At 39.9% G+C, this 26,288-nt stretch overlaps 3 protein-coding genes across 3 annotated transcripts; all 3 read right to left on the bottom strand.

Moving 5' to 3' along the window:
* Positions 1 to 1,946: 1,946 nt before the first annotated feature.
* LOC115812391 (neuropeptide FF receptor 1) lies at positions 1,947 to 10,082 on the bottom strand. Its single transcript, XM_030774869.1, has 5 exons — positions 10,017 to 10,082; positions 9,847 to 9,919; positions 6,960 to 7,286; positions 3,546 to 3,645; positions 1,947 to 2,751 (listed from the first exon to the last, which is right to left on the bottom strand). Exons 1-5 carry the CDS (start codon positions 10,080 to 10,082, stop codon positions 1,947 to 1,949), a joined length of 1,371 nt encoding a protein of 456 aa, XP_030630729.1.
* A 4,860-nt stretch (positions 10,083 to 14,942) lies between these two features.
* lrrc20 (leucine rich repeat containing 20) lies at positions 14,943 to 19,911 on the bottom strand. The gene is made up of 4 exons (XM_030774868.1): positions 19,842 to 19,911; positions 18,855 to 19,004; positions 17,670 to 17,837; positions 14,943 to 15,070 (listed from the first exon to the last, which is right to left on the bottom strand). Exons 1-4 carry the CDS (start codon positions 19,909 to 19,911, stop codon positions 14,943 to 14,945), a joined length of 516 nt encoding a protein of 171 aa, XP_030630728.1.
* Positions 19,912 to 22,882: 2,971 nt separating this feature from the next.
* Positions 22,883 to 25,937, bottom strand: ndr2 (nodal-related 2). Its single transcript, XM_030775816.1, has 3 exons — positions 25,679 to 25,937; positions 23,281 to 24,035; positions 22,883 to 23,035 (listed from the first exon to the last, which is right to left on the bottom strand). Exons 1-3 carry the CDS (start codon positions 25,935 to 25,937, stop codon positions 22,883 to 22,885), a joined length of 1,167 nt encoding a protein of 388 aa, XP_030631676.1.
* Between the last annotated feature and the right edge of the window lie 351 nt (positions 25,938 to 26,288).

The following is a 26,288-nucleotide window of genomic DNA, read 5'->3' as shown; positions in this document are numbered from 1 at the left end:
GGTGAAGAGCACGCTGTAATGACAGTACTCTGTGTAAATGTCAGTACCATTGAATACCTTTTGAATCTCCGAGCAGAGAAGGTAGACCCAGACGCAAACAGATGGCACTGACTAGTATTAGCCGTAAACCAATTATAGCGCGGATTAAGTGTTATGTGCATGCCTTGACCTTTTACTTGCAGTGACTTTATACTGCCAAAAATCGATAAAACGCTTACTGGACATCGATTAGGATAAGCTATTATATATAAAAAAGGTTGGATATTACATATGGGATCAGAAATAGCCAGTTCACTATATTCCAAATTCACTGGCTCAAAACGGTAGACCTTATCCAGATGTAGGCCAATTAGAACATTTTTTCATGCTGAGTAGTGACATTTTTTTGTAGTTAAATTAAATAATTACATGAGAAAATAAATAACCAAAGGGATAAATCAATAAGCCAAGTTAAAACAACAAACAAATCAATAAACGACCGGAGGAGATTGTTAATCTGGAAAATGCATGAGTTTGTTAGACACAAGGAAGTCTGTAATAACACCAGGGAGCTACTGAAATGTAGTCTACACTCAGCAGTTTAAAAATTTTACAATAGTACATTTTAAACGCCTCCCTCACATTCATGTCAGGAAAAGAGTTTTTAGCAATATTAAATACTCAAACAGGAATGATAAGCTATTTGTCACTGGTAGTAATTAATGGCGGAGTGCAAAGCCGTGAGGTGTCTCTAGCTACCAGCTGATAAGATTGTGTGCTCCAAATGATGTCTCTGTTACTGGATTTTTTTTTTTGCTGAAATTTTATAATTTGGAATTATAGCAAAACAGAAAATGATAAGGCTCAGTACAAATCAGTTTCTTGACAACTGCATGCTATAGTCAATTCCCTGTTTTCTGAAGGATATAACCAAGAGAACTGAATTATCCTCTGATTCACTGGACAAACAGAATTGCCATGGCACGTTGGAAGGAAGTGTTGGGCCTGTATACAGCAGCTGAAGTGATTAATGGAAAACAGAACCTTATTGCTGATTATTTATGACTGTTGAAGAGGTGCATGGGGAGATCAACACTGAATTTGAATTTGTCACTGTGATTCAGACGTGGTGGTGAAATTGGACTGGAGGAAAATTCTGGTTCATTCAGCTCTTTGCCTGAAAGGCAGCTTTAAAAAGCTGAAATGAATAAGCATGACAAAAATAGTCACTTTTTGCAAATTCATGTCTTCTTTCCTTTCACAGCTTAGCTGTTTAATTTTTTTTTTTTTTAATATTTATTGTTATTTATCACCAACAAAAATCAAAACAATGGCTATTCATGCACATTCAAATTCTGCTTAAAACCACATTATCAGCCATTTACTAAAACAGTACCAATACTGCATTGCAAAAACAACTAAAATCTCGACGGGAACAGCACCAACATTATGTTAAGGCAGCATACTATTGGTAGCACAAATGGAGGTAGAAACTCTGATAATCTAAGACATGTTTACCTCACTTTATTCAAAAGCCCCTGCATCTATGAAATCCTGTTTATTTCCCCATTTAAATGTTTTGCAGCCAGAGCTTATGAACTGGACATTACTTTCTTGTTTATGATAACATTCACAACAACACTAAAGTTCAGTTAACAATACATAAATACAATTAATGCACATAATTAATAGCTTATGAGGACACACAAATCTTGAACATGAACAGTGACTTAAAATAAGCCAAGCAGTTCTCTAATTTGATTGTGGACTAGGCTATACAAATGAGAAGCCAGAGAAACCACACCCAATTTAATACCATAGCCAATAATGTAGCACTAACTCATGCTCCTTTTCAAGCAAGAATGAACATTTACTTATTGGCAGTTCAAACAGAAGATGATATATCAAACCATCTTTATCATCACTCATCCAGAAAAAAACAGCAAGTGCATTCAGTTTTTCCCCGTTCAGTCCAAGTCCTCTAGGACAAGCTCGTTCTGTCTGTTACCATTGCAGAACTCCCTCCTCCTTTCATTCGTCTCAATGCTTGACTGTCCCGGATGCCCGTCGGCAGAAACGCGGTTCTGTTTCCATGCACCCATTCTTCGGGCCAGTACGTCGCTGGGCTGAGGCATTTCCATGAGACATAGCTGGAACTTGAATGCCGCTTGGAAGCCCCGGCGAAAGTTCTCGTTGAAGTAGCCATAAACAATGGGGTTGACGCTGCTGTTGAAGAATGCCAGCCAGTGGGCAAAGGGGAAGATATAGACACCGATAATGTTGAGCTGGGCAGAGGTCATGTTCCCGTAATCTGTGAGCATAATCAGTATCCAGAGAGGAAGCCAGGAGATGATGAAGAGCAGAGCGACGATGAGGAGCATGTTCACCACCCTGATCTTCCTCCTGTAGACGCGACGATTCTCATCTTCTGCCTGGGCATCCCTGATGGAAGCAGGACTCTTGAAGAGCTTGACGGCGATTCGAGTGTACATGATGACAATGAGGGTGACGGGGGCGAGGTAAATATGTGAAAAGAGGACAGCGGTGTAGATCTTTCTCATACTCTGATCCGGCCACGCTTCCCAGCAGGTGTACAATGGGTATGTGTTGTTGTCGCTGTCCACCATGAAATGGAAGGTGTCTCTTGAAACAGTGAGGGTCACTGCGGACGGACACATGATTATGATGGCCAGGGCCCAGATGAAAGCAATGGTGATGATAGCTTGTTTCTGGGTCAGCTTCTGCTGGAATGGGTAGACAATGCAGCGGAACCTAAGCAAAGGGAAGAACATTGCCGGGTCAGGTCCATCAAATGGTAGAAATGTTTGTCTATGCTTGTTGCATGAAGGGAGGAATATATGTGTGGTGTGTGCATATACTCTATGTAAAATTTTATACTCTATGCTCTATCAATGTATATGTACATTTATGTATATATGTGCATACATATACAGTCAACCCTCTGTATCCGTGGGGGATTGGTTCCAGGACCCTCTGCGGATACCAAAATCTGTGGATGCTCAAGTACCTTATATAAAATGGCATAGTATTTGCATATAACCTGTGCACATTCTTCCGTATACTTTAAATCATCTCTAGATTATTTATAACACCTAATACAATGTAAATGCTACGTAAATAGTTGTTATACTGTATCGTTTAGGGAATAATGACAAGAAAAAAAAGTCTGTACATGCTCAGTACAGATGAAACCATCGTAGGCCTGACTAAAAAACGTAAGCAACAACGTAACCTTTTCTTTCCAAACAATGTTCAAACAACGATTGCTGGAGAGATACTGAGGGTCTGTGAAATGGCGGGGGCTACAGCAGGGTATGCCTACACATCACTTCATTTGTGTGGATTCAATGCAGTGCTCGGTGCATGGCAAATTCAAGTTTTGCTTTTTGGAATGTGTGTGTACGAGGCTAAAGAAGAAAGCCTTTGTCTGGCAAAACTGATATGTCCTTAGAAGACTACAAGTAACAGAGCTGATGAACCTGCATAACCTTACACTGCAACATTTGTTATTCAGTTAGAGCATCAAAAAGGGCAAAACGATTAACCTTTCTACTGCAATGGCCACCAGTGTGAAGACAGACGCCGACACTGATGCTCCTTGAACAAGTCCACTCATTTTACAAATGACCTCATTAAACGGCCATCCTGGATGAAATAAGAGAGAGAGAGAGAGAGAGAATATGATAGGGGAGAGATTTAAAATGAACAAATATTTCTTTAGTCTCCTGTTCAAGACCTAGACCGACATGACTGGTTTTCAGTAGGCTTAAAATGTACTAAAATTCCAGGTAAGAATTAGTAACTGAAATCTGCAACATGCCTTTTTTTAAGCTGGCAAGAAAAAGGCTCTGGAATGACAATATACATACATCTTTGTGTTTACCCATTTGGCAAATTTCTCTGTCACACTCAGGGCTGGGGTCAATTTGTGAACAGATTTATGTATTCAAGTGACAAACTGTAGAAATAGATCTGCACCTGGGTTGGAATTGGAGGATGTGGAATTCCGGAATGAAATTCAGTGTAATTCAGCTTTATAGAGAGTGAACAGAAATCCTGCACTTTTGTTCTCAACATGCATGGATAACGTTTTTAATTATTATTTTTTGGTCTCAGAACTAAAAAAAAAACAAAAACATTTATCTTTGTATAAGTTAACTCTGGAGACATGCGTGCAAAAAAAGAGGCAATGCTTTTTTTTTTGTATTTTGATAAATGTGTCACAAGAAATTAATTTTTCATGTCAGTTTTCCAAGTGTTGCACCTATACTTCAGAGAATAATTATTACAATACTCTATGTACAGAATCAAGAAGATGTACCTCCCCCCATCTGCTTTACACTGTGTTTGTTACTTGCAGTGTTGCACTTGCTCCTTATAATGGTATAGTGTAAATCTTCTTTCTTTTTTAACTCAAAAACTTGAGACCTAAAACTAAAACTACTAACATGTTAAACTCTGAGAGAACTTCAGGTTTGACACAAGCCTTCAAAGTACAAAAATTAAAAAACATAACTAAATGAACACACGAATTTTAAAAACCGTTGCCTCAGCTGTGTGTGAACATGAGGACAGATAATGTTGACATCTCCTGAGAGGGTCTGCACTGGTCTTGATAGTGTATGAATCTGCAGTACTGTGGTGCCTAATAAAACTGTGGAGCCAACTCTGTTTTTATATTTTGATTGCATTTATAAAACTATAATTTTGTGAAGGGTCTACCGGCCCCATCAAGTATATTTCCACTACGAACTGTCTCCTTTGATGCTGAGAAATTGGCTGGAATTGTTTTCCTCCCAGGTTTATTCCAGTCACTCTGTACACCAAGACCACATAATAATCATTTAATGAAATACGAACCATGCTGACTGTCATTTTAGTTTTTTTAGTTTCGTTTACCAGTTTGTTCAAAGAGTAAACTGTCTGTTGGTTACCCAGGATCTCTCTGTTCACCTCTTACACGTCACTGTTTGCTCTAAAAGAGACTCTGCTTTAACATACCAAACATATGCTGTATTCAGATTAAATTTAAGTTTTAAAGCAAGAGGTTCTTGGGGGATTTGCTCTTCTTTGAAATTTGAAATTTAAACTCAATTTTAATTTCTTTGAAACTCAAAAAGCACATCATTCAGCACTTCCTGACTAAACTGATGATGTGATCCTAATGTCACACATTTTCATGTGATCCAGTCAGTGAATCACTGAGGAAAAGCAATGGGTTTGCTATCACTTGAAAAAGAGAAGAAATTCATCACTAAAACTATCATCGTTTAACTAACAATATCTTTTCAATATTTGGAATTGGTATCCTAATGTTTGTTATAATGTTATATTGACATCATTATGCCACCATTATAGTGGCAAAGAGTGAAAATACAGAAAACCTTCTGGCAAACTTTGAATAAGAATAAGATGACGAGGGATGATCTTGGATAACTGTGAAAATGCTGAAATCACCTCAGTGACATCTTGGGTCAGAGTGCAAAGTTCCCCAGTGTCACGACTCGTACACATGTGACATGCTCTTAATAACCTGCTCTGAACCAAAGAGACTGCCCCTTCCCTCACACACGCCTTCTCTCTACCTTACAGAATATGAATACACCATTAAACACTCACAATTATATTAACTGAGAAAAAAACTTAAATTATTCAGTGTACCTCACTTCATTTCATTTTATTAGGGTGCTCATCTCTGTAAGAGTGACAAAGACCAACCCATTATGCATATATAATTATATCTATCTATCTACAATTGCACTGTAGAGATTACATATATACGTGCAATTAAAAACAAAACAGATAAACAATACAACATGGTGAAATCATGAATTAAAGCAAATTCCAATGCTTTGGTGAGGTCCTCTCTCTGAAATGACCTACTCAACACTTTCCTTTTGAGGAGAGGATGGTCATGATGTCAGGTGGGCTAACTGTCAGTCCATGCTGTCGCAGCTGAAGCACACAGAAGACAGTGGTATGAATGAGCCTTTTCCCTAATGCTAATAACCCTGTGAAACTGCAGTGGACTTCAGGTTAGTCTAAGTTACTATATCATAAAACACACTGCAAATTTAAAGCTGACATAGGAAAAAAGCCATCATTTTCTTTCTCTCGCTGTTTGGCTGTAACACTATGATTTTTTTTAAACTGCTGTGCAGAGGACAGAGTATGGCTTTCAAGTAGACTGCAGTTTACAAATGTTTGACAGTGATTTCCAGAAAGAATTATCTGAAATATATCCATCAATAGTTCTTTGAATAGTTCTACATTTGCACAACAATATGTTTTTTTAAATATCAAACCAATAGTGAACCTTGTGTGAAACAGTCTTTAACATATGAAAAGGAAAATCTTATAGGGTCTAATATAATCTGATAAGATTTGATTTTTACAGTATTTTTTGGAGTGTCATAAAATTTTGTGTTTTGTAACTGCAGATAATAGCTCTCTCGATTGTAGAATGTCATGAAATTATGAATTCTGCATTCCAGTTTTACACCCTCAAGGTTGGTGTCAATTCCAATTCAGGTTCACATTCCATTCATTTTCAATTCACTTCAGAGCTAACTCCAACCCTGTGTTCCACGCCTGAGCCCAAGGCAATGTCAAATCGATCAAGCCCTGTCATCAGAAAAGCCGTCTATATACTGAATTAAGCAGTTACTCAGATAAAGTGGCTTAGACTCTACAAAAATGTGGTAAGACTACATGTAGATTTTCTGTTCAGTCCATTCTCAGAAATTACTGAGACTAATTAAATTCTCATTTAATGAATGGCTTCTATAAAGTATATTCATACCATTACTATTAAAAATGCCCAATATCCAATGCATACAGCTATTAGAGTTAATGTACTGTGCAGAATGCAAAAACTTTCCATATCTCTTTCCCCTGTGTACCAATTAACTCAAAAGAGTTATATGCAGAGTCAAATGTACACCTACAGGAGCACGCACCTGTTATCAAGTTGTCAGCCAGAGTGATTGGTAAACAGAATATGCCCACAAGAAGGTCACTGATTGCCAGGTTCAGGATAAATATGTTTGTAACAGTTCGCATCTGTTTGTTCTTCAACACAATGAAGCAAACAAGCATGTTGCCAATCATACAGAGAAAGAAGATGAGGACATAGGCTAGAATAAAAAGAGTTGCCACAGGAGGGGAGTGTTGGTAGTAGGAGGAGAAAGTGTAGTTGCTGGTGTCCAGTGAGAGAGCCATGTTGCGAGAAGAAACATTCTCCAGAGGTAAAAGGCTGAGTTCCAGGGTTGGGAAAACGGTGAAGTCTAGAGGAGTGAAAGAAAGAGAAAGGCTAGCTTTCTTTTCATTAAACGTCTGTCCTTTGATAACTCTCTTTAGGATACTGTCAAAAGAAGTCAAAACAAGGTATTGTATGAGAACAAATAACTTACATTGATTTTTTTTTCTTTTCAAACCTGTTGAAAAGGGTTGAAATTTTTCCACCTTAACAGCTGTTGTGGTTTGCAATTTGTTGTATTTTGACAACAGGTCTCCCTCTTTAACCGAAGTTCTCAAACAAGGAAATGCACAGTATATAATCACACTAAGAAGCAAAGCTACCATGTTTATGGGGGCTCCCTATAACGGTTCAGAGGTTAGCGGGTGTTACGGAACAATGCGAGCACAAACTTATTTCACTCTGCACCGCTTTTTGGTGGTCAGTGAAGCTCACTGCTTTTAAAAGTGGGCTACACCATACACCGTGTCATGACGTTTCTATACTGACATGCATATTTAATATCATACGTGCTGTCCAAGCGGTTTACTGTGTACATAGCCTGATTTAGCCCAGGTATGGCTAAAGGAGTTTGGTGACCTCTTCATTATGCCAGGTGCACTATAACATAGACTTTTTCTACTTGTATTTTAATAACATGAGTTGTATTTGTGTGTGCTAGCTTGACACGAACTAGTGTAATTTTGAAACAGAGAGCAAAATATCCAACGGTAAAATATTGTGAAGAACAAAGAAGCTTTCTCCCTCTGCGACTCTGCGACAGCAACAATGATCAATCCAATGCCTATGTTTTTAGCTAAGACACAGAGGAGACAGAGCTTTATATTTATTAATTTAAGCTATTTCACTTTTTTCATAGCCTTTCGTAGCCTATAAGAAATTAATTTCATAAAACGAACACTAAGCATCTGGGTAATGGCCCCGTGCTAATCTTTTAAACAAGTTGATTCTCCGTCGCCAAGTAACATGATCAATGCGTTTATTATTCTCTACAACTTCAGACAAATACAAGATAAAGAGATCTGTATGTTCTGGACAGGATCAGGTTACGAGAGAGAGAGCGAGAGAGAGTTAGAATTGACGAGTGCACGTTTGTATGCAGATGTTCAAAGTAAGCAGCCTGTTTCTCCTCGATATAGATAAAGCGAAGCTATGCCGCGGCAAAACAATTGTGATGTGTTATGTGTGCAAGTGTAGAAATGTGGAAACCACTTAAAAGCTGTTTTCTCTCTTGACAACCTAGCTACACAAGCAACAAAACATATCGGTCTTTCAAACAGAAACTACTTGTCCTTTTCCGTCTTATTCTTCAGATTTCAGTATGAAAAACAAATAATCTGCATCCTAAATTGTCTTCTCAGGGAAAGTATGGTTCGTTTGTCCATTATATCTCTCCAAAGAATCTTACTGGTTTCACTGCGTATTTTATGTTTTTTTGTAACCTGTTGGAGTAGTTAATGATTGTTTATGATCATGCTATCTCAGTGTCCGGGTATCCCGTGGAGAACTGCAGTTCATAATTTAACGTGACCTCCCCACCACACACACACACACACACACACACACACCCACAAACAGCCGAACCTAAAGATACACAAACAAACCACTCCAAGTTTTTCAGAGTAAGCAGGTTGGACACTGACTAGCCTATATTCCACATAGGGTCCCTGATACGCTGCGAGCGTCCCACTTATATCACTTGCTTACCACTGATTAAAAAATGGAGGCTACAGACTTTTCTTTCTGTTTCTAACTCATTCGTGGCTACAAATGGTAACGGTCTGTCAACTAATTCAAAGGATTTTAATCTCAGTAAGTAAGAGCATCGAAGGTATTTAGCCTACTGTAGCTGTCATTATCATCCCCCTAAATGCAGAAAAAAACTAACAAAAAGAGAAATTAATGTTTTTTCCTCCGCAGTGGAAAATAACAGGAACACTTGCTATCTCTCCACTACATTACAAGAAACACCGCTAAACCTATCAAAGCATTGATGAGTGGGAAACAGCACTGCACCTCGCAGCACGATTCATGAGTTTAACTTAAAGCACATCTGACAGGGAGACTGTCGCTGGATCGGGAAAAGGAATTCTTTTTATAATTATAGCATCCTAAGGTTCCAGTAAAGTCAGACTGTCAATATTAGCAATGTTAATTTATTCATAGACGCGGACGCAATATTTAACTTACTGATTAAATGATTCGTGCAGTCTAAATATGCACCATCATCAAAGGATAAGGAGTGCAGTCAATATGTGCCATACCAGCGGATCAGTATAGGCATAGAGGTCCTCTCTGTGTTGTATGACCATACGCATAAGGAATAGTTCGTAAAATGAACAGAGGAACATTCTCATCGGTTTTCGGTTGAGAGGACCTCCAACAATTCCAGCAAAGTAACAAAATTTCCTTTTTATACCATTTAAATGACCGTGACGCTAAATTAAACTAGATGTAGGATTTCCAAAAGCAGCACATGAAGATAAATCTTTGCACTTTGGTTCTCCGACGTCAGAAAGTCAGTGGTAGCATATATATTAAGCTGACGCGTGTTAATATTTTGTTTTATGACAAAAAAAACTTCTTACTTTCAACATTGTATCGATCAGTTGCCATGCTCTCTGATGAAATGTCGTGCAGGACATTGGAATCCGTAAGAATCTAGCCGAGTAAGTATTCACATCAACAGTTATTATCAAATTGCCAACCCAAACGGGATGATAAAGCCCGCATCACATTAACGCGAATCCGAACTTGCCGAAAAATTGTCAAACTCAGCTGGACGTCCGTTGACTGGTGTCACTGGAGGAGCGCTGGTAAACATCGAGAACATGTGAGAACATGTTTTTAACGTCTGCATTGCCCGCCTGCTAGAAGCACACTGTACTAAGACAGTGGACGTTGCCTATGTTCTTGAGAGAGAGAGAGCGCACGAACGTTTCCAGCTTTGCTCAGTCACGTGGACAATGAAGCATAACCACACCCGGTGATGTTAGGTCTTCATTTCTCTTTTATGTCCATTACATGCAATGGTCCATTACATGCAACTGGCCAAGCAGTGACCAGTAAAGATCTCCAAATTTTTTTGAATAGATTAAACGAGGTACATTAATACATACGATATCATAACAATAAAGGGCAGCATCAGCTTCTTAAGATCTTCTCTAAATGTTTCTTAACTTATACTTCATGCTTTTTACTTTGAGTTCCACTTAGGGGAGCTATGCTCTCATTCTACAAAGTTATGTCTAGTGTTTTGGTTAAAATAAAGATTGAAATATTTACATATTCAGATGAAACTAATTGTATGTTTAACGCATATAATGGAAACATGAGACAGAGTACACAGTGATCTCGGAGATCACAGCTCAGATTGCCTCTTTTCATAACTATATTGGGACATTTGGTTTACTGGTCTTTTAGTAAATTAGTCATTGCACATCCATTAGTTTGTTAGTGACTGATAATTGACAGTACCATGAAATGATCTTATGTCTTGACTGAGCATATGTGAGATCAAAAATAATCAATGCTTTCTCCGCTCTTCACAGAGCTCCCTCATGAACTAGCCCTGCTGGGCAACCGATAAAGACATTCCAGTCCCTTTCATAAAATGCTCCAAAAAGGTGCTTTACTAATGTATTTAAAAAAGAGCACACTTCATTAGTACCCCATAATAACAAAACAAATGATAAAACACATCAGTTAAATGCTGTTATTGTTTTGTGGGTCAAATACAGAGTACCCCTGACTGCATTTAAATGAATCAGGCAGAAAACCACTTTAAAATTCAAAGTGAGAGACTCACAGAAGTCATCAGTTGATATGAGCTGATATGATGGTTGTCAGTATGCACCAGTGTGGAACAGTGTGTGTAGTTTGATCTCGACTCATCAACCAAGCACAGAGCATGAAGGGAATAAGCAAATCCCATTTTAGTCCAGGTGTCATCCATCAAATATTCATCTCTTACATCGTTAAAGAGTGGAAAAAAAAAGAAAAACACCTTTGCACACATTCTCAGTCATTCCCTCATCGTTTTCTGCCACTCTGAATGTTCTTCTGCAGTCCCTTGTTTCCCAATTCATTTTCTCTTGCATTCCATCTCATCTTCAGTTAGACCATCTCTGCGGTGTTCCTCTCACTCCTCATCCTGCTCTCCAGCAATGACAGCGTTCAAAATTTACATTATTTAAATTCAGCTGTCTCTATTGCTTTTTCCATATCTTATATATCATTGAATACGCTTATCTCCTGTCTTGAACATTTATGAGTGTGGTCTTATACTATTGACTGCTTTCTGTTTGCAAGTTTTGTGAGTTTTTGTGGGTTTTTGAAACACGCTGGTTTTTATGAAAGTTTGGCTGTGTTTGACATGGCAGATTGTAACCTGAGTAAAACAGTGGGTGTATCTGCAACATGCTGAAATATAGAGAAATGTACATATCCCACGGCTATGCCACAAACACTGTCATCACTCTATGACTCATCTACCTTTACCCCGCCGAGCGGTTACCTTCTGATAAAACAAACAAAACACAGACACACACATACAGGTAACTGTCAAAGGCAACCTTACCATTAAGGCCCTTAACAGGGTGTTGGGCCACCATCAGTTGACAGGTTAGCTTCACTGTAGCTTTGTATAGATGCTCCAAGTGTCTGTTTTGCTTTGGGTTGAGATCTACCTGCTGTGAGAGCTGTAGTACACGGTTTTAATTTATTTTCATTCTCATCAAATCATTTGGTGATTCCTTGTGATCTGTAATGGTGGGAGAGGCCACTGCTATCATGACAGAAAAACTTCTCCATAAGATGAAGGTGATAACTGAATATTTAGTGATATTTAAGGAGTTAAGTGGATTTGAACCATACACCATAACACAGCCACCAGGACCTTTCACTGTGAAGACAGTGCTTAGGTATATAGGTTTCTTTTGCTGTGTGTTATACATGTTTCCATTCTCTTGTGGAGAACATGGAGAACGATGACTTGTTTCACTCCAGTAATACATCATTAGGTGTAATAACAGCTTTACACACTGCAGCCTAACCACTGCATTCTTCTTTGTTAAGTTCTTGACAAACGTTTTACGGAAGCACCTGCTTTCAGTATATTTTAGATTTTTCTCATTTACTTGAACTCAGATGTTTCCCCTCTTTTGCCAGCTGCATCACAAGACATGTCTACTGCATACACAAGGGAAGAGTGAGAGAGAGAGAGAGAGAGAGAGAGAGAGGAAAAAAGACAGGGACAGAGGGAGAGAGGGATGTTCAGGGACAGAATGTGCAGACAGAGACTGTGTATACATGTAGGAATGCAGAAGTGCATAAGACTGTGACAGAGACACTGAGAGAGAGAAAGAGTGAAAAACAGAAGCCTGTGCAACACTGCACTGTACTGGTTAAGACAGAACAATCTGAATATGATAAAGAAGCTTCATATTTAATTAACAACAAACATAATCCACTCTGTATTTCACTAATCAGTTACATGCACTTCAGAGGGATTTTTATGCAGAGCTTGGGTGAGGTGAAAACCCACTGATGATGAGGCATGTGAATGGCTAGTCAACTATATGATTGGCAAGTGGAGTCCTCTTAATTACTCAGCGAGAGAGAGAGAAAGAGAAAGAGAGAGAGAGAGACATTCTGTGCCCACAGTGTGACCCCTGTGGATAAGGTGATGAGGTTGTGTGAGGCACTCACGCAGTTCCCACGAGTAAAAGATACCACAGCTGTGACTGTAAATAATGTACTGAAACCAACTGCGGGTGTCTTTAATGAGTGAATCCCACTCTGTGCTACCTTCATTATAAAACTGTTTAAAAAATGACTTTAGTGGATAAAGATAGGAATATTTTAAGCATGATATCTACTGTATATTCTCTACTATCTACAGATGTGAGGAAAAAAAACCCTCTCCCTAAAATATTTCAAGTTCCTGCCCCCTTTGGGGGTTTCTCTATTTGTGTAATAGTAAAGTGAAATTGGGAAGAGCCTGCTCAAACCTATTTTGCTGTGCCATAAGCTACAAACACTTGTCAATCCAGTTTTCGGACTGCACACTGACTTCCCGTGTCTTCCCAGTTTTCTGTCATGCTAAACCACAGTCATACTATATAAAAGAATCACAAGTCAACTGCTGTTTGTGGTGGTACAAACACATGGTTCGTTTTTTTAAAATGGAAACACAAAAGCAATTGCACAGATTTTTCCATCAGAACTGATTTCACAGGTAGAGCACAAAAGGCGTGGTTTTCCGGTGAGATCTTACGAATGCATGGGATGTTTCAGAATGAAAGTAATTTTGCCGACAAGCTATTTTGGTCACTGGGGGGAATCAGACAAATAGGTGAGGAAGAACACCTTCAGACATTGCGTGGCTTAAATGACTGCAGATATCAGTTGACAGACACGCGTTTCCGATGGTGTCGAATCATCAGCCTTGGGTCCCACTCATGTTCTTGGCAATTTTCCACCTTTCTGATTCCATTGGCTGAAGAAAAGTAGAAAAGAGTTGTTACACATACCAGAGAAAACCCTGTGTCTGTAACCGCCATGACCAGGCAGAGAGAACCCTGTGTCTGTAACAGCCATGACCAGGCAGGGAGAACCCTGTGTCTGTAACAGCCATGACCAGGCAGAGAGAACCTGGTGTGACAGTCATGACCAGGCAAAGAAAACTCTGTGTCACAGTCATGACCAGGCAGAGAGAATCCTGTGTCTATAACAGCCATGACCAGGCAGAGAAAACCCTGTCACAGTAATGACCAGGCAGAAATAAAACCCTGTGTCTATAACAGCCATGACTACGCAGAGCGAAAACTGTGTCTGTCACAGCCATGACCACGCAGAGCGAAAACTGTGTCTGTCACAGCCATGACCATGCAGACAGAACCCTGTGTGACGGCCATGAACAGGCAGAGAAAACCCTGTGCCTGTCACAGTCATGACCAGGCAGAGAGTAAACTGTGTCTGTCACAGTAATGACCAGGCAGAGAGTAAATTGTGCCTGTCACAGTCATGACCAGGCAGCCACAGGATTCTTTTATTTCACATGCATCCAGGGGCACTAGGTCAAAACACAAAAGACTCCCTACTACTCCCATAAAAGCATGTAGAAAGCTCTTCACTTCATATAGAATGCTCTTCATTACATCTACCTACAAGGCTCAAAATAATCAGCCGTAATGAAAAAGCCAGCATTGATGGCAGAAAACTTTCTAATGCCCTCTGTTTGATGGGAGCGTCATTTAGGAAGAAGAGCAAGAACCCCTGTATGATTTTCTGTGGCATTGTTCACGTTAGCTCAATCAAAACACATCGACTGAATCATTTCCAGGAAACCCCTGCAATGCTTTTAATTTTCCTTACAATCTTGTCCCTCTCTCCAGGGTAGAGCTCTCTGAAAAGCAAGGGTAGAGGCGCTCTGGAGTGTGACCGACTGTGCGTCACTTTTTATTCAGGGAGACAGGGTGGCTGTACTCATGAGGCGATGGGTCATACCAAGGAAAAGTGCATTAAAAAAACAAAAATCAAATCCTAAATCAACTCAACTTCAAGATAAATATTTCATAAGAGAGAGAGAAAGAGAGAGAGAGGGAGGCAAAACTCAGAGGAATAGCATAAACACGTCAGTGCATTGAGGGAGAGGCTGAATGGCGTATACAGAGGAGTCCTGCTATTGGGTGAGCAGTTCAAAGCTAAGGGACGTCTGGGCCACTGATGCTGAGCCTTTATCCAGAGGATTGGACCGCATGTCAACACATCTCAGAGCCGGCATCGCAGAAAGCTTCTCCAATGGCAGCTCTGTGTATGAGAGAGAGACAGACAGAGAGAGAGAGAGAGAGAGAGAGAGAGAGGAGAGAGTCATCCTTTTCTAATGGAGTAAGAGAGCTTCTTTTAAAATTGGTCCACACACTCAGAAAAAGTACTGAAGCTTCATCATAGACCACCACCAAGTGTTTCTGTTGGTTGTGCCCCATTTCTCTGTCATCACTCCCTTTCCTTTTCTCCCTTATTGCTTTTAGTGTTATGCTAAGGTAACAGGAAAGACCTGACTTTACTTGGACACTACATGGAATCTGTGCTCATTAGGTCTTCTTCGCTAACTGGTGCTGAGTTTAAAAGTAGGCTGAAAGGCTGAAGGCTGAGTTTAAAAGTATTGGGACAGATCACAGCATTGAGATACTGTTTATACGGATTACAGCATTGCCTATTGATCAGTGTTACTGTACTAGGCTAAGTTCAATATGATCAGATTCAAAGACAGCTGCAGCTCTGCTTTCTGTAAGTTATTTATCACTTCCTTGTCCCCATGTCACCTCAGACACAGAAAAATACAAATAACAAGTCAGGCGGAAAAAAAAACCTCCAAGCTGCAGATAAGTCCCTCATTATTAACGTAGGATAAAACCAACCTCAAAAGAGTCAGCAGCAAAGAAAAAGAATAAGAAAAAGAACTAGAAAGAAAGAAAGAAAGAAATAGCACTCATATTTTCATTTATGGCAATTTTTATCAAAGTTACTAAAAAAAACGTTATTTTAAAGTACATTAACGACTATGCTGTGAGGGGAATGGAGCTTAATAAGAGCTCCTGAGAAGCAGATCTTAATCCTTCATAGCCATCAGCAGTCACACCGCAGTCACACCGCTGTCGGCGGGATTGCCACAGAAAGGTGTTCACACACCTGGGTCTAGCTATAAAGCCCGAATGACCAGCACAGCGGGAAAAATATGGAAGGGAACCACAGGGGGGACGGAAACATATAAGAACTACACCATGTGCCGTGACACCTCTCAGTCACGAATCAGGCATCATTCTATGTTTTGCCATATAGAGGACGGATTCGTCATCTTCCCTGGGCCGGCTCAGGTCAACTCAATGATATATAGTCTGTCCTTTTTTTTCCCTCTTTTCTTTGTCATACACATTGTCTCAGATCGACTCACATTTCCACAGCAGAGTGATAGGAGACAGACAGGAATTGGTATTCTGGTCATTCTTTTTTTTTTTTCCAAACCCCCCCCCCCCCCCCCCCCCCCCCCCCCCCCCCCAAAAACAAAACAAACAAACAAACAAAAAAAATAACTGGAAAGAAATAACCAGCGACTCAATTTTGCTGAGCTTCTCCCAAGGTTTTTGTTTTTTTTAAAACCTGATCATTCTAATCACAACTCAGACTTGTACAAATAAAAGTCTCTGGAATACTAAAACTAAGATTAAATGAAACACTAGTCTAGGATTCAAGGAGAAAGTGTGGCTCTCTCCTCCATCTTCCATGTCATGGTCTATAGAGAAGAACCTGCCAGTGGATGTGTGCCTATAGCAGATCTAACAATGACGAGCAGAAAACTCACACATTTAGTATCTCTCTGTCAATCATCCTCAATCCCCATGGATATGAATACTCTCCATTTCAAACTCAGCTGCACAGAGGATTGGAGTTAGAGGAACACACACACACATACACACACCACCACCTACATACATACACACAATACTGGGTGTAGCTCTGGATCCATGTTAGAATTCTAAAACTAGCCCACAGACAGAAAAGGACCATGCTATATGTGTAGTGAAGTGACAGAATTTGCACGCCAATTATTTTCCATTGTAAAATGTTCTTATGCTTCTCTAAGATAATTCCCTCCCAAGCCAGCAGCATGTGTTGACTGCAACATCTCTGTCTCACTCTCTCAAACACACACTCATACATGTCAGCACACAGACACACACATACACACACATGCACACACACATCCCCTCCTCTATATTCTTTTCTGACAGTTTGTCTGAGAATCTAGCTGGTACTCTGCTGATTTCTGCCTCCTTGGTCAAGCCATTACTCTTGGTGATTGCTATGTCAAGCTGTACGCTTATCCTAATCTTCAGTGTGGTCATTTTTTTGGCACACAGCAGGACTGTTCCCTAAGGAAGAAAGTTTTGTGTTTTTTTCCTTTCTCTCTGCCAATTACCACTGGGCTCACCACATCCTCCCCTCAGCTCTCACAGGTGGCACATGTTGGCTGCGAAATGATAAATGCACCAAACGTGGTGGTCTGCTCTGTCCATCTGTCTTGTTACAGGCCCAGTTCACTCATATTAATCTTCGGAGCTCCAGACACAAACACTCTTGCATGTGCTGTAAGAAACAGCCATTTGACCAACGCCTGCTCATCTCTTTGACAGTGGTCTTCCACCGTGATGTTTTTCCACTGCACGATTGTTCACCTCTTTTCTTGTTGTTGTTGTTTGGGGGGGGGGGGGGGGGGGGGTTGGAACTGATTTAACTTTCTGAATTGTCTGGGGGTAAAAACTTTTTCGTTTTGTGTCATTATGTGAGTTTTGCCTGTCAATACATATGGTCATTTGAACAAAACGCCCTCTCTGTAACGAAGCCTCACCAGCAATCCCGTTGCCCTCTAGATTGATATGCTGGAGACTGGGAACTTGTGTGAGTCCTAAGGGGAATATGGTGAATTTGTTGTTGGACAAGTTGATGCTAATCAAATGCTCCATTACTCCCAGCTCGTCTGGTAGCTTGCTGAGTACATTGCCTTGCAAGTCCAATTCTGCAAGAGAACCAGAGAACACCAGTTGTTATTGATTCAAAACTGTTTGACGTGGCCTGCTGTGAAAATGCGTGGGGACTTTAGGCATAAACATATATTATCTTTAACTCCCCCACATCCCCATATTTTGTAGTTAAGCTCTTAATGAAAGAAGTTATATTTTTTTCCTGAAGTCCCATGGCACCCAACAGAAATACTCAATGCTAGAATCCTCTGCTGTTACAGACTGGACACAATGTTTGGAACCAAATTCAGATCTTTCATATTGTTTAATTAAAAACAAAAATCAGGTCTGCAATACCATTCATTATACATTATAGGGAGTCTCAAACACATCTCCCAGCCCTTTGTAATGTGTGTGTGTGTGTGTGTCTGGTGTGGGGTGGGTTGCCTGAGTATAATACGGGAAACAGTAAAGACTACCGGTGAGGATACCTATGAGCGTATTAATTGGACCAGTGGTGGTAAATGTACTGTTCTTACAAAGGCTATAATTTGTCCTATTTGTGGTCTCCATAGTTATATAAATGCAAAAAAGTCTGAGCTTTTACAGATAAAGAAAGCACTGCTGTTGATCATGTGTAATGTGTTTTTAATTTGTTTTTCCCATAAACACTTTGAGATATCCATTATCATGAGAAGGGCATTATTTGATATGCACAGTATTGCTGTACTCCAGTGTCTAAATGCAAACTGAAATCATAGTGTGTGGGCATTAGCCCCTACGTATTTTTAATCTAATATCCATATTTTGGCTTGATGTTTCTGAATATTAAGCTTTTTAACTAAATGAAATAAAGCACAATGGTTGATATTAACATAGGGTACACATTAAATCTACTCGCACTTTCATCCATTCGTTCAAAGTATTTCATCAAAATGCATTTTTGAAGAAACTTTATGCTAATAGTATGCTACATAGTGTGAATGACGTCGCTTGTGAATACAGAGATAAACTGAGGCTGCAGAATAAAAAACAGCATTAAATATCGACCATCTGAGTGGCTTGCGGATTACCTCGTAAATGGGTGAAAGTAGAGAAAAACTTGCTGCTCAAAGCTTTCAGTTCGTTGTTGGCCAGAGTTATTTTGTGTATATTTGGTGTCACACTTCTCAGCATTTTGAAGACTCCGTCTGGAAAACTAATCAAATTGCAGCCTGAGAGATCTAAAGAGAAGAGAAAGAACAATGTATCCTAAGAGAACGAGACTGTAAATAGATATTTGAGCGGTGCGGAACACGGACATGTCCCTCAATGTACGAAAGAGACAGGAATGATAGTGCACTCAAACGGATAATTAATGCTTATGCCATCGGTCTAATGTTCAGTAAATACGACTGCAGTTCGGAGCGCCGGGGATGGTACGCAACAGAAGGACAACGTAATTGGTTTGACAATGGGATGGACTGCATACCAAGTTTGTTTTTTCTTCACCTTAGGTGCTTAAGGTTGTAATCGTAGAGCGCTATTATGTCATGTAGTGACTGGTCAAGAACGAGACTTAGTAAATTGGATGCAATTAAAGTGTTCGCCAGTGCAATAGCGCCACCTGTTGAACATGTAGTTTCGGGTTACGGCTCATTAATCAGGGACAGCAACTTGCCTCACTTTTTGTTCTGAGATAACAACAATTTCAGAAGACTTAAAAATTAGTTGAATAGGAGAAACTGTGTGTTTGCGGTAACATTTTTCATATGACACTGTAGTGCAGAAGGGGAGTCTGGTTTCACAATAGGCTAATAACATTCTTTGGACTTTTAATAACTTTGTCCTCTTTATGCATCTTGGCACCAAACTCCAAGCACTTGGCCAAACAGCTTCTAGTGAAAGTAGCAGGGAATACAGTAAAAACAAGCTTATCACTTATTTAATTTATTGATGTAGTTGGTACTAAAAAGATGTAAGGAAGACATCTATATTTAACTGGTAGCTGATTTGCTGCCACTGCACATAAATCTGCAGTTGGTTTATTTGAAAAGTTTAAATAAAGTTTTGGCACTTACCTACTGAGTCTTTTCCCTCTTCCACAGTGGAATTAATCCGTCTGGCAACTTTCGCCACAGCCTGGGCCATAATGGCAGGTGCGAGTCCAATCTGAGAAGTATGGTCATGTGAATCCATTAAGTGTCTCTTTGGCACAGCACTGATGGGGTTCTGTATTTCCCACAGCCACAACGACACAAGATGCAAGGTAACGGTTTTGTTTTAATACCAGCAAAAAACCCGCATACATCAGTTTGAATCACGGTCATGCGTTTGAAGCGGTCGTGCACTTAATAAGGTTTTGGAGGTGCAAATGAGGTTATGACGCCACACATTTACACTGCATCTCTTTGAAAACAACATCTCAAATTCAAAGTTTTTTAAACACAAGAAAACTTTCGTTATCATCAAAGCTTTAGATGAATTCTGTAACACCCCCCAGCCAGGAGTTTGGAACAAGTCTACTTTCGACCTAATTTATCAGCGTGCAGAATGCGCACTGAACGATCTGCAAAACCATATATTCGACATAAAAATAATGTGTTCATTCAGTCCGGAAACAGAAAATTAATGTTACGCAGTTGCACATTAGAATGCAAGATTATCCTTAAAAGCGGGTTACATTTGTAAAGGCAGTACAATTTCAGTTTTAACGAATGACTCACACGTCGGTCTGTCGTTTTCTCTTAAAAGCAGGCTACATGGCCACTATAGTTACAGTTCCACTGGGGTTATTTCTGGCAACATTCTTCCCCACTGCTGACAACTGGAGCTGTCCAATTTGGCAGTAGGTAAAGATATTTTTGGCTCATTCATGCTGACGTATGCTCATTCTGCTCAACAAGGTGGGCAATTATTTGTCAAATTTGTCAAAATATGATGTATTACAACTGCCCATAGAATGTGTGGTCATTCTAAACAGCGTTACACAGAGCTGTAGAACTGTGCGTTAGCCACTTAAAGCATACCAAAACAGGGGCTACTTCCCCATTCAAACTCATGCCGGGTGCTCTTAACAGAGTGTAGACCAAATTAATCTCGATTTCAAAAAGACTACACGAACAATACAGACATTTATTTACTCCTTTAAAGTTAGAGGGCTGCAAACATGAAATTACCTCGGTATTCACTGCATGGTCCAAATTCTTTTGCTAAGTTTTAAGTCTATACAGCGAGCACCAGGGTTGGTTTGTGAAGGAAGAGCACACTGTCGTAAAACAAGCCAAGCTGCTTAACGGCAATACCTTCGAATAGACACAGGAACACAAGCAGTATAAAAGTCGCCCTTTATTTGCCGAGTTAGGTCCAACTCGCTCTACTGAAGTCACTTAACCACCATCGGAGAAATGCTAAAACACATGATTTGACCCCTTTGACAGTTTGACATCTTTGCAATTTTGCCCTGGAATGATTCATACAATAGTAAAAAGTGTATCGGTTGTCTCTTTTTTTTTGTGGAACACAATTAAAATGAGACATGCAATAGAACTGAACTTCTGACTTCTGTTATATGTTTGTGATTGGTGTCTAATTACCATCATCACAATGACTGTCATTTTCAAATAAAATATTCTATTGAACATGCTTACACAAAATGAACTCAAATCAGAAACGTCATTAGTAAGGCTGTACTTACATAGCTACAAATCCTGGTTGTGACTGGCGGTGTGGGCTACCCTTACCGTATGGATACAGGCACACCATTCTGGAATACCCATGACGGGTCAGTGTTTAAATGGTACTTTCTCTGGAACAATAGACTACGACTGTGTATTCAACCTAGCGCTCACTGACCTCAAAGCTGGTCCATGGGTTTGCCATCGTATTCGGTTGAGGCTACTGAACTGCAGAAACGCTAATTGTGTGTGTGTGCGTGTGTGAGAGAGAGAGACAGAGAGAGTCAGCCATGGTAGGCTTCCAGCTGAAAAACTGAGCTGCTTTTCCTTCTATTGGACACTTCTTAATATGACATTTTTTTATGAATAAGGTTTGAAAATGAAAAATGTCATGAGCCATTTCTGCATGAATACTATTTTTTTTTAAGTCAAAATTGCTGCAGTTTAAACTAATATGGTATGCTTCATTCTGAATAACACAATGCTTTCCACCTCCAAGTGTGGAGGCAAAGAATTTGAAATCAAAGACCTTGAAATCAGAGTGCCAACAGGCACCTGAAGGTTTGTGAGGCTGTACTGATGTGACATAACTGTAAGTCAGTATACCTGGAATATTTTTTCTGACTCTCTCATGACACACTGTCTGTTGATTCTTTGGTGCTTGTTTGAGTTGTTTCTGTTTCTACATTATGGATTTTATTCGAGCTAATTATATCCCAAAAGAGCACAAGAACAACAAAAACCCTCAGAATTTCTACCACTTCAGTTATTTGCATCATAGACCAGGGATATCTGTTTTCTGCCCTTTACCAAAAGGCACATTCATGTTATAAAAATGTCCTTTTATTTCCATTAGTAAAAATAACATTTCTCAACATCAGTTTTCTTTTTCTTTTTTTTAAAGCAAAATCCACAATAATAAATTAAATTTACATAAATATCTAGGCATTATTTACAATAAATATTTACATGGTTTCTCACTCCAAACGGTGTTTCTTGAAAATACATACATAGTGCTTGAGGTCCATATAATATATTTAATAAATTAGCCTTTGGCTCTAGTCATATGTTGTTAGAGGTGTTTCTCTCTTTCCTTATTACAGTCTGTTTAATATTCTGCTGTATGCCAGAGTCACTGAGCGCTCACGTATTTATCCAGTTAAGTGTTTTCACATTTTCACCTCAGAATCTTTGAGTTTTTTTTTGTTTGTTTTTTTACAATATTGGTCCAGAGTTTAAATCTTATGTGCAAATATACCCCTCTGAAGAGAATTGCTTTTAGTTGCACATCTCAAAAACACTGTAGTTTGGATGATAATGGAAGCACTTTCCAATCTCAGTCCCATGGCTTGTTTGATAAGGAAGAAGCCCATGCTGTTCTTGAAGCAAAGCACAGGCAGACATGTGTATTCCCCTCCAGGCTGATTCATGCTGAACACATATGGTCAGTGGCAACCACATTCATCCACAACCATGTCCTCATGATGCCTCAGGATCATCTCTCCATTCTCATAGTAGAGCATGCTAAGGGGACTCATTTTGGTTGGGGCACAGCAGGGAGATGGCACTCTGACGGAATGGTAGTGCTTGAGTAGACTCTGTCGAGGAGAGAGAGAGAGAGAAAAACACATCAGATTTTCAGATTCTTTTAAATATTTGGAGGATACACGAGACACATTGAAAGAATTTTAAATATTTGGAAGAGTATTTTTTATTTGTGAATGGAATGTAAAATTATGTAAATGTACCTTTTAAAGATACGTTGATTTTACAGTATTGTAATCCAATACTGAGAATTCTCAACATTTGCACAAGGACTGATTTAGTAGAACATCTCACTAACCTGCATGTAAGCGTGATTTGTGGGTTTAAACTCTTCTCCAAGAGGACTTGGACAGCTGCCTTCACAGCGGTATGCATTGTACCTCTTAGGAAAGACAATCCATGAGCCCCATCCAATCTGGTTGAAGTCCACATGCATGTCCACTCTCCGGCAAAGGGACTTCTCTTTGGCCAGTTCTGGACTCTCCACAGGTTGGCCCCTTTGCCCACGCTTGCTCCTGTGCCGCTTGGTCCTCTTGACTTCCTTACTGCTGGTAGTGAGTAAAAACTTGGACTGCTCGGCTGTGTGAAGAAGACTGGCCTTATCATGGGAACCTTCATCTGACCCCGTGTGTGAAAAGATGACTAGAAGAGCCCTATTACTGCCACTGCCGTGGGCTTGCCTCAGCTTGTCTAGTTGGGCAGATCCATCCACCTGCTGTCTGTCTTGTTCTGACTTTGGTGGCTTCCTCTTTCTGGATGAAGGTCTGTCCTGCAGCCAATCAAGTAGCAAACTGGTGACATTGTACACCCTCCAGTGACGTGATGAACTGATCAGGGAAGATCCTGGGAGAACTCCAATTGACTGGTTCTCCAGACAGATGTCCGGTCCTTGGCAGGAGGAGTCATGCTGATGGGAGATCTCTACAGTGATATTGGTGTGATTCTTTGCCCATGGAAGTCTAATCCTCAGCTCCACTGCCTGAATCCTTTTTTCAGCCAGCAAGGAGCTGAAGTCAAATGTTATGATCCAGTGTCTGTCTTGCTGAGCCAAACCTGTTGAAGAGAAATTCAGATCTTTAGGGCTGAAGAATGGCTCGTAGCATTTTAAAACTGTTTAAACTGGTATATGTTTGTATTATGACTGCCCTAAATCATAGACAGGAAACACAACAATGGAATCCTAGAATGGTCAGATTGCTAATGATACTTGTCAATGCAGTCTTAAAAGGACAAAAATGGTATGTTAACCAGAATTTAAAACAAACATTGCTTTGACAGTCACACAACCTGTGAAAGTTTTTTAATGTTTTAATACTCATTTTCTTTTTATCAGTGCTCTTTCTGGAGCCAGTACATTATGGACAATGAAGTCATTATAAACATAAAAGTGAACAACTAATGTCAGCTGAATACACACTGCTGTGATCCACATTCATGAAAGGCTGTTGCCTATCCTCACTTAAATAGAGCGTATTCGCCAGCGTGCATTAAAACTGCTAATTGCTTTGGTTCAGGTAACAAGAGGTCACTCATGCTGTGCCCTCAGTAACCTTGTTATTCACCGTTCCTAAACATAGAATTTCAACGCGGTCCCCCCAAAACAAACAAACAGACAAACAAACAAAAAATCGTGCGGTGTGTGAAGAATAGCTAGAAAATTCTTAGAAATGCAGTACTCTGGATTCTAACCCAGAAGTCGTCCGTTCCCGAGCAAGCAGTAGCCAAAGTAGTTCAAATCAGTACGATTACAGCAGTAGTCTTCAGATACCTGTTTGACCGAGGGTGTGGTTGAGTGCCTCATCTCAATGACAATTAAAAATCTTTCATATTCGAGCTCTCAAAAAGCTTCTTGCTAAATTTGATTTGATTAACAAACAAATAGTATCGACGTGTAACATTTTAAATGTATCCCAAAATTAAAGCGTTCTTAAGCGCGGACCGTGGCTCTGGCCCTAATCCACTCAAAACAAACACCGGATCGAAACCAATCATGTAGCACATCTATTGCTTGACTTCCGCATATCCTCATTTAAACAAATAGGTTACAATTTTCTCACCTAGCAGCGATGTTAAAATACTCTGGTGTGGTGAGCGTCCTGGTCTTTGGGTTGGGGTCCGCCTAGCTGGCTAATCTAATCAAGCAACGTGTGAAAACTGCCGACGGGAGATGCTGATTTGAGTTAACAACTGATTTGTATAGTCATGTCTGGCAAGATGTGTAATCAACATCACCAAGTTAAGAAGAGGTGAAGGGAGAAGAGAGAGGTTTGCTTTGAGCATTAGACAGAACTCCTATCTTCTCACGCGCTGATCCGTGCACTTATTCAACCAGAACTTAAATGTGGATTCAGGCCGTCTAAAGTTGTCTGGCACTGAGATTTGACAGCAAGGCTCCACTACGTTGCAGAACAATAGCCGGTACACATCAGAGATTTTCACATTAATTCGCAATTCTGTTCTATTCTTTTAGGCTACCGAGTAGAAGAATGGACAGATCGATAGATGACTAACAAACTAAACGAATATTATGCAACTTTTTATATATTATATATTTTTAAATCTTCAGTAATATAATTTTACAAAATACTGACTTGATCCATAAGACTGTCGGTCACACGCCATAAAAACAGCACTACGCGTGTTCATATAACCGTTTTCAGAAATTAAAAGTTGAAAACGGGAGTTTAAGGTCTTACTTTTTGACATAATACTTTTGATGGTGTCCGCTTGTTTCGCTTGCTCTTGTTCCATATAATCCATAAGTCGGCTTTGATTCGTCTTGAAATTCCGATAGAGGTGCATCATATACGTAGGTAGGTGATGCCGGGGCCCCTTGTCCATATTAAACCTCCGAGAAGTTGCGCTCTGTATCCCGTACAAATTTGTGTGAATGCCCAGTGCCCCAAGTAATAATAGTTGGGAACAGACAAGACGTAACGCTCCGATTGAATGCATGTTGGAATGACAGGTTCCTCTCCGAGCAGACCAGGTTGCCTTTTATACCCCTTACCCTCCCCACGACGCATATTTAACAAGTAGCAGAGGACATTAAAGGAAATCGACTTGCTTCTTCAAGGCCTGGCATGACAGGTCATCAGCTATTGACTTGTTAATTAGAGACCAGTGTGCATTTTTTACAATGAACATTTAGATCGCGTTGCCTTAAATCACAGACTACACACGATCTCGTTTTGTCTTTGAAGGCATTCATTGCATGTATTGACAATGTTGATTGACTGTTCAAACATTGTGTCATTTTGATTATTCTTACATCAAAATGCAGGCTAATGCTCCCGCACAGTTTCT

The sequence above is a fragment of the Chanos chanos genome, chromosome 5, assembly GCF_902362185.1.
Source record: "Chanos chanos chromosome 5, fChaCha1.1, whole genome shotgun sequence".
NCBI classification, from domain to species: Eukaryota; Metazoa; Chordata; class Actinopteri; order Gonorynchiformes; family Chanidae; genus Chanos; species Chanos chanos.
Note: the sequence above shows the minus strand (reverse complement) of the source record. Positions and strands in the feature narration are given on the sequence as shown.